Source organism: Argopecten irradians, chromosome 4 (genome assembly GCF_041381155.1).
Source record: "Argopecten irradians isolate NY chromosome 4, Ai_NY, whole genome shotgun sequence".
In the NCBI taxonomy this organism is placed as follows: domain Eukaryota; kingdom Metazoa; phylum Mollusca; class Bivalvia; order Pectinida; family Pectinidae; genus Argopecten; species Argopecten irradians.
In genome coordinates this window covers 28,282,375-28,294,382 of record NC_091137.1, presented here as the reverse complement: position 1 = coordinate 28,294,382, position 12,008 = coordinate 28,282,375, and the positions used below count along the sequence as shown (strand labels likewise).

Below are 12,008 nucleotides of genomic sequence, written 5' to 3'. Positions count from 1 at the left end.
GAGAGTATATCAATCATACATATTAGTTCATTTATTAATAAGTTATCTTATATACACCTTTATGAGTTGTTTGTGCGGTGTATTTGATGAAGTTTACACTGTCAATCGCAAGTATTGACCGGAAGTCTTCAGTTCTCGCAATATCTCGTTTTGAAAAACAACCGGCAAGATGGTGGGTATCGCAAACTTTTCGTTTGGCTTATAACGTGACTGTCGCAACTCTCTCCTTTGTGATTCCTTAATGGAATCGCAATGTGTTTCGTCGTTCAAGACTATGTCTTACTTAGGAACACAGTTAAATGGTGTTGCGTGCTATAAGATGTGTTTAGAATGCTGATCCTGAAAATTATGCAGCGTCTCCTGTTTTGACGAATAGAAAAAGCTGATAGGTGAACAAAAAAGGATACATGCAACTTACACATATAATAATGTTGTAAGGAACAGGCCTAGATTTAAATGCAGAATAACGTATTTGAAATGGACATTAAAGTTAACTGGCATGTCATGGGCTAGAATACTCTAATATTACTGAACACTTTTCAGGCATTGTGGATATAACATGTAGTAATTGAGTTATCTCCCCTTATATTTGTATTGTTCAGTACATATCTTTCCTGTCTTACCTCTGTTACCTATCAGCTAAATTGGACTATACAGCTACCTTCTATGTAATAGGTGCTAGTTAATCTGCCATTTGGCATTTGCTGTATATGGAGCATAACCAGCGAATGAAAGTCATATTGCTAACATTAGCAATGTAACAGATTGGGCACAACCCTGCATGTGGGTAACAGTTACCCATTTGAGTAACAGTTGCCTGTTTGAGTAATCAATAAGTTACCCAAATGAGGAATATTGAGTAAGAAAAATGCATGAAGTTGTTTTAAACTTTTTTATCAAAAAAGGGCATAATAATTTTGACGTTGCACCACTACTCACAGGGACCTGGCACGATTTTTTTAAACTAACAGTATACATATATATATATTATAGTATCAAGGGTATGAACTCGGCGATCGAGAAAAACGGACCTATTTTTTTAAACCGTGATTATTTTAACAAATGGGTTCTATACAACATTGAGGGATATCTTACCTTAAAGAGAAATAATTTATCTTTCCATTGAGTGCTTGATGAACAAAATTGGCCAAGTATTGACGAAGTTATGGCTTGATGAATCGGGAAATTTACGAAAAATATGCTAGGTAGACATTTCCCTGTCCGGTCGAAATGTCGTCTCGGCTCTAATGGGTACCTCAAAAACCAAGCCAAAATCACAAAATCTACACTTGTGGTGGTAAACAGTAAACAGTGGCGGTGACGGTTAAAGTAAGTGAGCTACACGATGTTTAAATGGAGTTTCTACAAAGAACGGGTCATGAAACCTCCAAAGGAGATTGTGGACGAACACAGTTATGGGTACTGTTTACCACCACAAGCGTAGATTTTGTGATTTTGGCTTGGTTTTTTTTTTAAAAAAAAACTTATTGATAACTGCAAACAGGGAACTGTTACTCAAATGGGTAACTGTTACCCAAATGCAGGGTTGTGCCCAACCTGATGTAATGAAAGACATGTTGAAAGTAAGATGATATGAATCACGTACTGAAGAGGAAGAGCAAAGCTCCACTTGTTTATTTTCTTTTCTATTTCAAGACATTAATTACAAATACAAGGACATACTTCAAAGTATACCTTTAGTAGTATATGATATAATAATTGTTTAACATAATAAAACTGTTGATTTAAACAGACCTCGAAAGATTAGGATATTTGAATGTTGATTTTCTGTGTCCATGCAGTGTCACAGCTTTGCTCTATATTGATTGTTCAAAAGGAACCCTAACTATTGTACTGGTTGTATTCTAAAATGAATAATCATACCCTGCATTCACTAAAATCCTGCCAACTACCCATTAGATATCTTGTATCTATTAAGAGCTGTCACTGCAGCTACTCCCCTAGTCTAGACTAGTAGTACTTCCATGGCATGAGAGTCTACTGGTCAGTCAATTTCTTATTAGACATTATTTTGATGATCATTATAAATCAACATAATGCTTCAAAAGTGTCATGTCATATTTATTTTAATTAGTACATGTATACTCCTAACATTGTTAATGTATGCTGGTAGTTGGATGGTTTGTTAGCAACATGAATAGTTTGTTGTACTGACAATTCATAGTTATGACCAGAAACCTTCAGTTTTATTACAGAGGTAAGCTAGCTGTGTACCCCACTTGTACAAACTAGCAGCCTTTCCTTGACTGTTCCATATCTGATGTACCCATACAAAAATGAAAATTAAATCAACCACAGTACAAGAGTGTGGAGGTGAATTCAGAAAATGTGGTTTTAAAATCGGAATTCTGGTAATTAACAATTTACATACTGAGAAGCTGATCAACAACTCTTAAAGTACTCCAGATAGCTTTACAGCCTGTAATGGACAGGATAAGATATTGTCTAAACTTTGGAATGAACTGTTAATCTCAACATTTCGTTACTGGTATTAGATAAAATTCAAATTTCTCTGGTACTTTTATTCGTTTAAAAGTAAAAAATGAGACAAGGATTTTTAGGTCTTCTGACCAGAAGGGTCAGGATGACCTATAGTCGTCATGTTTCGTCCGTCGTCGTCCGCCGTTAACTTTTCACATTTTGAACTTCTTCTCAAGTTCTACCAGTGCGATTTGGCTGAAACTTGCATGAAATGATTCTGATATGGTCCCGACAAAGTGTTGTTATTTTTCGGGTCGATCCGAAATTCAAGATGGCCGCCACAGCCGCCATCTTGAAAACACATTTTGAACTTCTTCTCAAGTTCTACCGGTGCGGTTTGGCTGAAACTGGCATGAAATGATCCTGATATGGTCCCGACAAAGTGTTGTTATTTTTCGGGTCGATCCATAATCCAAGATGGCCGCCAAAGCCGCCATCTTGAAAACACATTTTGAACTTCTTCTCAAGTTCTACCAGTGCGATTTGGCTGAAACTTGCATGAAATGATCCTGACATGGTCCCGACAAAGTGTTGTTATTTTTCGGGTCAATCCGAAAACTAAGATGGCCGCCACAGCCGCCATCTTGAAAACACATTTTGAACTTCTTCTCAAGTTCTACCAGTGCGATTTGGCTGAAACTTGCATGAAATGATCCTGACATGGTCCCGACAAAGTGTTGTTATTTTTCGGGTCGATCCGAAATCCTAGATGGCCGCCTCAGCCGCCATCTTGAACGCCATCTTGAAATCACATTTTGAACTTCTTCTCAAGTTCTACCAGTGCGATTTGGCTGAAACTTGCATGAAATGATCCTGACATGGTCCTGACAAAGTGTTGTTATTTTTCGGGTCGATCCGAAATTCAAGATGGCCGCCACAGCCGCCATCTTGAAAACACATTTTGAACTTCTTCTCAAGTTCTACCGGTGCGATTTGGCTGAAACTTGCATGAAATGATCCTGACATGGTCCCGACAAAGTGTTGTTATTTTTCGGGTCGATCCGAAATTCAAGATGGCCGCCACAGCCGCCATCTTGAAAACACATTTTGAACTTCTTCTCAAGTTCTACCGGTGCGGTTTGGCTGAAACTGGCATGAAATGATTCTGATATGGTCCCGACAAAGTGTTGTTATTTTTCGGGTCGATCCATAATCCAAGATGGCCGCCACAGCCGCCATCTTGAAAATACATTTTGAACTTCTTCTCAAGTTCTACCAGTGCGATTTGGCTGAAACTTGCATGAAATGATCCTGACATGGTCCCGACAAAGTGTTGTTATTTTTCGGGTCGATCCGAAATCCTAGATGGCCGCCTCAGCCGCCATCTTGAACGCCATCTTGAAATCACATTTTGAACTTCTTCTCAAGTTCTACCGGTGCGATTTGGCTTAAACTTGCATGAAATGATCCTGACATGGTCCCGACAAAGTGTTGTTACATCTCTGGTTGATCCCAAATCGAAGATGGCTACCATGACACTATATCTAATTAATTTCCTACATGTTAAGGCCCTTTGGCCTCTTGTTTGAAAGAAAATTTGTTGAAAGAAATTGAAAATGATCCTGACATGGTCCTGACAAAGTGACACCATATGAAATTAAATTTACTATTGCCAAGGTAGTCAGATGACCGTTAAGGCCCTTTGGGCCTCTTGTTTTTCATATTGTGCCATTTGGTCTTTTATCACAATGGTTTCTCCATTTTATCCTTCTTCATGTTACGTATACAAGAACTTCTTGCTACAGAAATTTGAGCTCATCATCCAAGTGAATGAGCTTCATGATCTTTTCACTTAACAAAATGAGGGATATTCATAAATTTATACAAATCATACTCATTAATAACCAATTATAAAATCAGTCTTGCCATTACTTTTTTGAAATAGAAAAATAACTAATGTCCATGATATAGTCAAATGTTTATTAGATATTTATTTAGATATTTAATTCATTATTTTATGATTAATGAATGACAATAAAATATGGTTTACCGTTGCAAGAGCTGTGCATGAGATGCTCTTGTAATATATTTACTGTCATGATACGGTTCCGTTTAAAACATTAGGGAGATATGATTTGATTAACGTTCTGTTGTTCTGTTATCACACTGTTTTATATTGTTTTGCAGTTATTCTACTCATTCTTCAAATCTTTGGTGGGAAAAGATGTAGTAGTAGAACTAAAGAATGACCTCAGGTATAATATTAAACACACATAAGTATCTTTTAACCATGTAAAGGCCAATTTGTGTCTTTTTCGTTTTTAAAACAATAGTACCAGAGAGGGTAAATCACATGTGATTGACATTTTTGGTAAACAAGATTTTCCCAGAGTCCAAACCAACTTATTTTTCCAGTGATTTAATTGTGTTTTCATGAACTTTTTCACAACAATTAAATTTTAAGTTCGCTGCTTTGGTTCTACTTAACCTGTATTTGAAGCATTTTTGCAATTTCTCATATGCAAAATTTAATCACACGCCAAAACAGTTGGTGTACAGGACACATATTAGAATTGGGAGAAAATTGTGTCGAGTATAAGTTCATGGTTTCACACTGTTATTTTTAGTCCTACGTGGATTTTAAAAATGATAATGATGTATAATGGGAGATAATTATATATTTAAGGGGAAATTGAGTCCAAAGTCAATGTCATCTTTATATTCATAGAAATCATTGTCAATGCTTTAGAAACATCAGTAAAATTAATACCAAAATATTGTTTATTGCTTTAGGTATAATTGTACTTTAGACAATACTATTAAACATTGATTTCTTTCAGTATATGTGGTACTCTGCATTCTGTGGATCAATTTTTGAACATCAAACTTACAGACATCTCAGTTACAGACCCTGACAAGTACCCTCACATGGTAAGTCTGGCAGAAAAGCACAGATGGTCCACGAAATCCGACATAGACATGTCAGATTGTCTATTTGCAACTTTTGGTCTGTAAAATGTAAATTCAAGTACCGTACATTTGGTCATTGAAATTTTAGAATTTTACATTTAGTCAGTGAAATCAGATGAATACTTTATTGCACTTTGACATTTTCCATCACATTAAGATATATAATAAAAATACAATGTAATAAATACAATGTTCATCTAGAATTAATAATTTTCAATCTTGGTAGCTTTTCTGCATTACATTTGCTAGATTTATTGACCTGAATTATATTCCAGATGTACTGTGGTAATGTTGTATTTAAAGTCACAAGAACCAACTTGCTTATGCTAACTATCAGTTTTGATTCATGACTTACTGTAGATTGTTTTGTTTTTAAGTTATCGGTGAAGAACTGTTTCATCAGAGGATCTGTTGTGAGGTACGTCCAGTTACCAGCAGATGAATGTGACACACAGCTTCTCCAGGACGCTGCCAGGAAAGAAGCAGTACAAAATAGACAGCGGTGATCAATGTCAGTGATAAGACTAAAAAACAATATTTCCAGTACAATGAAAACAGGCAGCAAGATATAATACAAGACATGTTCTTGAAGAAACGCCTACGCTTCATCAGTTGTTGGATGCAAAGGAATTTCTAACAAAGAATATAAACTGTTTTAAAGTGCTGAACTTTCTCTGTTGATTCAGAGAACACTTGAAGAACTACCCATAACTGTTGAAGATATGAACTGGGTCATATTTTTTTTATCTTACTGAAAGAAATTCTATAGCTTTGAAAATCATTATATGCAAAGCGAAAGTCAAAAGAGGATTTAAGGAAAAGAATTTCCTGCAGTAGGTATATTCATGAAACTGGCACCTAGTGGTTTCTTTTTGTAGATGGGATCTGTTACTTTCTGTCTGTTTGAATGGGGAAAAAAGGAAAGAAGGAAGGAAGGAAGAAGTTTTAAGATGAAAATGGCTGTTGTACCAGGATTGAATTCAAAAGTGACGAGTTCAGTCATGAGAGTTTGAGGATATAGAAAATAAGTGTGAGATAGGGAGAGTTTGAACAACTTATACAGTAAGTATACATGTAAATAAAAAATCTGAAATCTCCTGAATAATTCAACTTAACTGAGAGAGTGAGAAAGTAATTTCACTGTGTGATGTATGGCTTAGATATGTAAAATAAAGTAAGATTAATGTAAAATTGAGTTTTTTTTATTCATTGTATATTTAATATCTAATTGTGTCATCTGACCGGAAGGGACAGGATGACCTATTGTCATCATGCATCAACCATCATCGTCGTCATCAAGCAAGTTTGTTCAAATGAATGACCTTGACCTTCAATCAAAGTCACAAGGGTCCAAAAGGCTAAAATCTTTAAACGACTTCTTGTGAATAACTAAGTGGCCTACAGACCTGATATTAGGCCTGCGACATGCTGGCATGAAGGGCTACCAAGTGTATTCATATCAATTACCTTGACCTTCATTCAAGGTCACAGGGGTCAAATAGGCTAAAAATTTAAAACAACTTCTTGTGAATAACTAAGAGGCCTAGAGACCTGATATTGGGGCTGTGACATGAAGGGCTACCAAGTTTGTTTAAATGAATGACCATGACCTTTATTCAAGGTCACAGGAGTCAAATCAGCAAAAATATTAAAATAACAGCTTGTGAATAACCAAGAGGCCTAGAGACCTGATATTGGGCCTGTGACATGCTTGCATGAAGGGCTACCAAGTTTGTTCAAATGAATGACCATGACCTTCATTCAAGGTCACAGGGGCCATATAGGCTCAGCACTCATCAGGACCAATATCAGGCTTCCAAGCATCATACTTTTTGCCGAGGAATTGTTTTAAGTCTTAAAGGCCCACTGATTTTCTGAAACGGCTTTTAATTTATCAAATTGGAATGTAAAAAGGAAAGTGATAATTTTGTAAAGTCGCTAAAGTTATTAACTTTACGGTTAAAACTACACAGACTGCAAAATCCCCGAAATGAATCTTCACTGTTAACAAAATTTACGCATAAAATCTTGCATTTGTTTTTTATTGCTACCTCATCTTAGGCCATCATATATATTTCCTTATGTTATCAATGTTTTTAAGAAACTTCTTTTTGTTTCGGTAAGGTATAGTGGGCCTTTAAGCATATTAGACCACTGTGATCATGAATGGAGGTCAATGTCATTCATTTAAAAAAATACCTCTTCATCCATGCATGCTTCAGGGCTTGGAGCATCCAGTTTATTTGTTTCTTGCTGGGCAGTAATTGTTTTGACCCATGTTACCTTTGGCAAATGTCAAAGTCATTCATTTGAACAAGCTTTCATTTTGAGGTCATCAAAATTCGACCCGGTGGCTTAAATTAGATCATTGCTGTAATATTAGACTGAGGCCACCACAATTTGACCCAGTCGCTGAAAATTAGCCTCGTCACTGAAAATTAGACCACCACTATAAAATTAGGCTTGGGTCATCAAAATTAGACCCGTCACAGAAAATTAGACTACCGCTGCAATATTAAACTGTGGTCACCAAAATTAGACCGGTCACTGAAAATTAGACCCATCACTGAAAATTAGACCCATCACTGGAAATTAGACCGCTGCTGTAATATTAGACTAGGGTCATGGAAATTAGTACCATGGTGGTTATTTTTAGACCAGTTTGCTCAGAATTAGACTTGTTCTGATTATTAGGTCATTTTCTATCAAAATTAGGCCTATTTTGAAAATTAGGACAATTTTTGAAAAAAATAGGCTTTTATGGTTAGAAGGTATATTGACTCGATGTTTCTAAAAATGGAAACTTGAATGTTGATTGATGGGGCTTAACGTCCTTGTTCCGGTTATAACCGAGTCTAGGACACTGTGGAAGCTGAACCAATGGTAAAAGAGCAAAATCTGAGCATTTCTAACACATCGAGTCGATATACTTTCTGTTACGTCACTACGCAAACGTTGAGTTTTTGAGGGTGACATCATGTAGCCATCGTTATTCCTGTCGTGTAATAATTCAATTTTGCTTGTTACGAGCATTTTCATTGGCTTAAAAATTTACTTTATCAGCCCATAAAGGAAAAAATGGCGTCGCCGTTTATAACGTTGCTTCTGATTGGCTGAGATGACGGCGTAATGATTTCATAGACAAAAGAGTCCCAAAATGAATTTTGAATATTGAAGAGATTATCTTTTTAGTAAATTGAATTATAAGGATTAATTTGAATATATTTTTTATGTTATGGAGATATAACACAAAAATCTGAGTGTACTCTCATCATAAACCGCTTCGAAAAAGTAATCTACGAGCTTGAAGTAAAAGTGGGAGACGTTGGTGCTAAAGAGGAGAGGGGAGGGAGAGTAGGGCCTAGATTTGGGCAGATAAAGCTGAGAGTATCCTGGCCGTCCGGTATGGTTGGTGGGAGTTACATGTTAAACCGTTTAGAGTTAGAAATAAAAAGTTGGACAGATCTACATATTTGAATATTTAGATTAGCGTCTAGATTTGTATCTCCAAAAAGAAGGTGTTCCACAGTGATTTCCTTGTACCAGTAATGAGACAGGAGCATTATGATGCGGGACTATTCGTGATTTTTACAGTATAGTAAGAAGTGGGAAGCATCTTCTGGGTAATGTCCGCGGTCGCAATAGGAATCGTCTCGAAGATGAGCTTTATAGAGGTCGTAATGTAGAGGGCTGCAGCGATTTCGTAGCTGACAATGTAAAATGTTAGTTTTTCTAGGGCCATATTCGAGAAAGCTTTTAATGTGAGGAAGTATGGTGTTCTGAGGTCGAAGAAAAGTTTTGAATTGTTTGATAGAGTCAGATGACTTTGTTTCTGTTGGTAGGTTGTTCCAGGAGTTTGAAGTGTTTGGTATGAAGGATGATTTTGTGATTTGCAGTCTGTAGTGTGGGTTTTGGAAGTTATTATTGTTTCAAAGGTTATAGTTGGAGAAGTTTGACACAAGTGGTGGGGGAAGAGATATAAGATATGAAGGAGCGTTATTGTGATAAATATTGTAAAACATTGATAATTTTCTGTCCTTACGCCTATCTGATAATGTTTTCCATCCAAGCTCTCTGTAAACAAATTCTTTTTTTTTTTCGAAAATATTGGTAAACCGGTTATGATTCGGCCAGCTTCGTACTGCATGTTTTTTTTTTTTTTTAATTTATTCGAGAATGTTATATTACAATTATCCCATACTTAGCAGGCATATTCAAAAAGTGGTCTAATAAAAACAAGGAATATTTTTTCTATGTTTTTTTTCTATTTAGGATGTATTTTAATTTCCTTAGAGTTGCAGTATACTTGGTAGAATTTGTTAGTATGTGTTCAATATGAGTGTTCCATGTACCGTTGTCATTCATAATGACTCCTAGGTGTTTGTGATTTCTAACAATAGTTAGTTATAGATGTGTTAAAAATAAATTGGGGGTTTGCAGGAATATGCATGTAAGAGACTAGGAGTATTTCTGTTTTGCTAGGATTAAAGTTCATTAGCCATTTCTGTGACCAGAGATGTAGTTGTTCCATGTCGAAGTTTATTACTTGTGTTATATCATGTACGTTTTAAGAGGATTATGCTAATGTTATGTCGTCTGCAAAAAGTCTAGAAATTGATAATAATGTATTTGTAATATCGTTAATGTAAACAAGAAAAAGAAGTGGTCCTAAAATTGAGCCCCGTGGGGGACTCCGGCTTTGATAGGTACTTCAGAGGATATAACATTTTTCAGTACGACTGACTGGCGTCTATTGCTTAAGTAATTTTTTATCCAATCTAGTAGTTTACCCTTTATCCCGTAGTTTTCTAATTTAATCAATAACCCTTTGTGCCAGACACGGTCGAAAACTTTGTAAAATTCACAGAAAACAAGAGCAGTATATTCATGATTCTCCTTTGTATAAGTTGGTGAGTTGTAGAGTGATTAGGTAGGAAGCCAGACTGCAAATTATATAGAAGTTTGTTTTGGAAGAAAAATTGTAAATGTGCTTGTGGATTATTCGTTCGAAAAGTTTGCCTATGCAGCTAAGTAGGGATATGGGTCTGTAGTTATTTGACAATTCAGGTTCCCCTTTTTTGAAAATAGGTGTCACGTGGGCGAGTTTCCACAAGTCAGGAAATACAGAGGTGTTTAGGGATTCATTAAAAAGGAGTGTTAGAGGTGCAGATAATTCATTGGATAACATTTTTAACATTTTATGACTTATGCCGTCAGGACCAGCAGCTTTGTTGACGTCTAAAATATTAATTATATCTAAAACATCTTGGTTAGTTATTACAATTTCAGAAAGGCACATGTCAGTTTGTTTGTCAAAATTGGGTGTAGGGTCGTCATGCTCGCCAAGGTCAGAAACAGATTTGAAGAAGATGTTTAGAATATTAGATTTTACATAGTCGTCTGAAGTTAAGCGGTTATTAGTAGGGTTTAGTAAAGGGGGTATGTCACTTGAAGTGTTTCCTTTTAAAAGCATGCGCATTAGTTTCCAGTATACGTTTGGTTTAGCTGAGTTGTTATTGATGAATCTGTCTACATTTGCGTAAAATAGTGTTCGTGAGTGTTTTAGCATATTGTTTACTTTGTTTCGAGCGCGTTTAAAGTTTGTTTCGGACATTGGAGTTTTAACTCTGATGAAGTGTTTTCTTAGTCTGTTTCTACGTTTGATTTCTTTCCTTATATCTCCGTTCATCCATGGTTTGTCGTTTCTGTTAACAGTTACAGTTTTTAGGGATATGATTTTCTATGACATAAGTTTATCTGAGAACAATTTACAGTTTGAGAAAACAAATCAGCCCAATTTACATGCCCTGCCTCTGTTTTTAGGCTAAGAATATCTGTTTTGTTATACAACCATATTTTCCTCTTAAAAGACTTATGTATAGGTAGACAGGATGACAATGACACAATTATTACGGTGGCTGATTTATAAATGCCATTTCGTCTTTTCGTCTTTTCGCCCCGAAAAGACGAAAATTAACAAACCTTAATTTTCGTCTTTTCTTCTTTTCGCCCCGAACAAAATGCAAATTACAGATATACTTTGTCATCTATCATATACGACGGAGATTATAATGTAATTTCTAATGTACAATTATGATGAAGACCATGTCATGTATATAGTCAAAATGTCTTTTCAAATAATACACAGTACATTGTACCTACTGATTGACTGTTATATTTAACTGTATTTGAGCAATTTCTTGGTACAAGTCCTTCCTTTAAACTCAAAGTCTTCACGAGTTGTCTTTCATAAATTATTTTGTTAACAAGTTTATCCGTGGTTCAAACGCTTTCAAATATTACCCGCCGACAACTTTTTTTGTCCAAGTTGTGTAGGGGAGGCAACTCCTGTAAGTGCTATGTTTAGCATATTAAGTTCATTATGTCCTAACATATACACGGCAATGTTTTGATAAGCGTAATTGCTAAAGAGGGCGATTAGAACACAAAAAATAAGACATTAATGAATTTTAAAAAAATGTATCAATCATGCTAAAGGATTTGCGGAATGATGAATCTGTTAGTGGCACGTGGCATATGCCACGTGTGAGAAATCTACGTTAACTGCTGTAAACAAACATGTTGACTTCTGTTTT

At 35.8% G+C, this 12,008-nt stretch overlaps 1 protein-coding gene across 1 annotated transcript; it reads left to right on the top strand.

Annotated features, from left to right (window-relative positions):
- Nucleotides 1-31: 31 nt before the first annotated feature.
- Nucleotides 32-6,603, top strand: LOC138321174 (U6 snRNA-associated Sm-like protein LSm2). The gene is made up of 4 exons (XM_069264657.1): nucleotides 32-172; nucleotides 4,630-4,697; nucleotides 5,283-5,373; nucleotides 5,790-6,603. The coding sequence occupies exons 1-4, from the start codon at nucleotides 170-172 to the stop codon at nucleotides 5,916-5,918; spliced, it is 291 nt and encodes a 96-aa protein (XP_069120758.1). The 5' UTR covers nucleotides 32-169; the 3' UTR covers nucleotides 5,919-6,603.
- The last annotated feature ends 5,405 nt before the right edge of the window (nucleotides 6,604-12,008 follow it).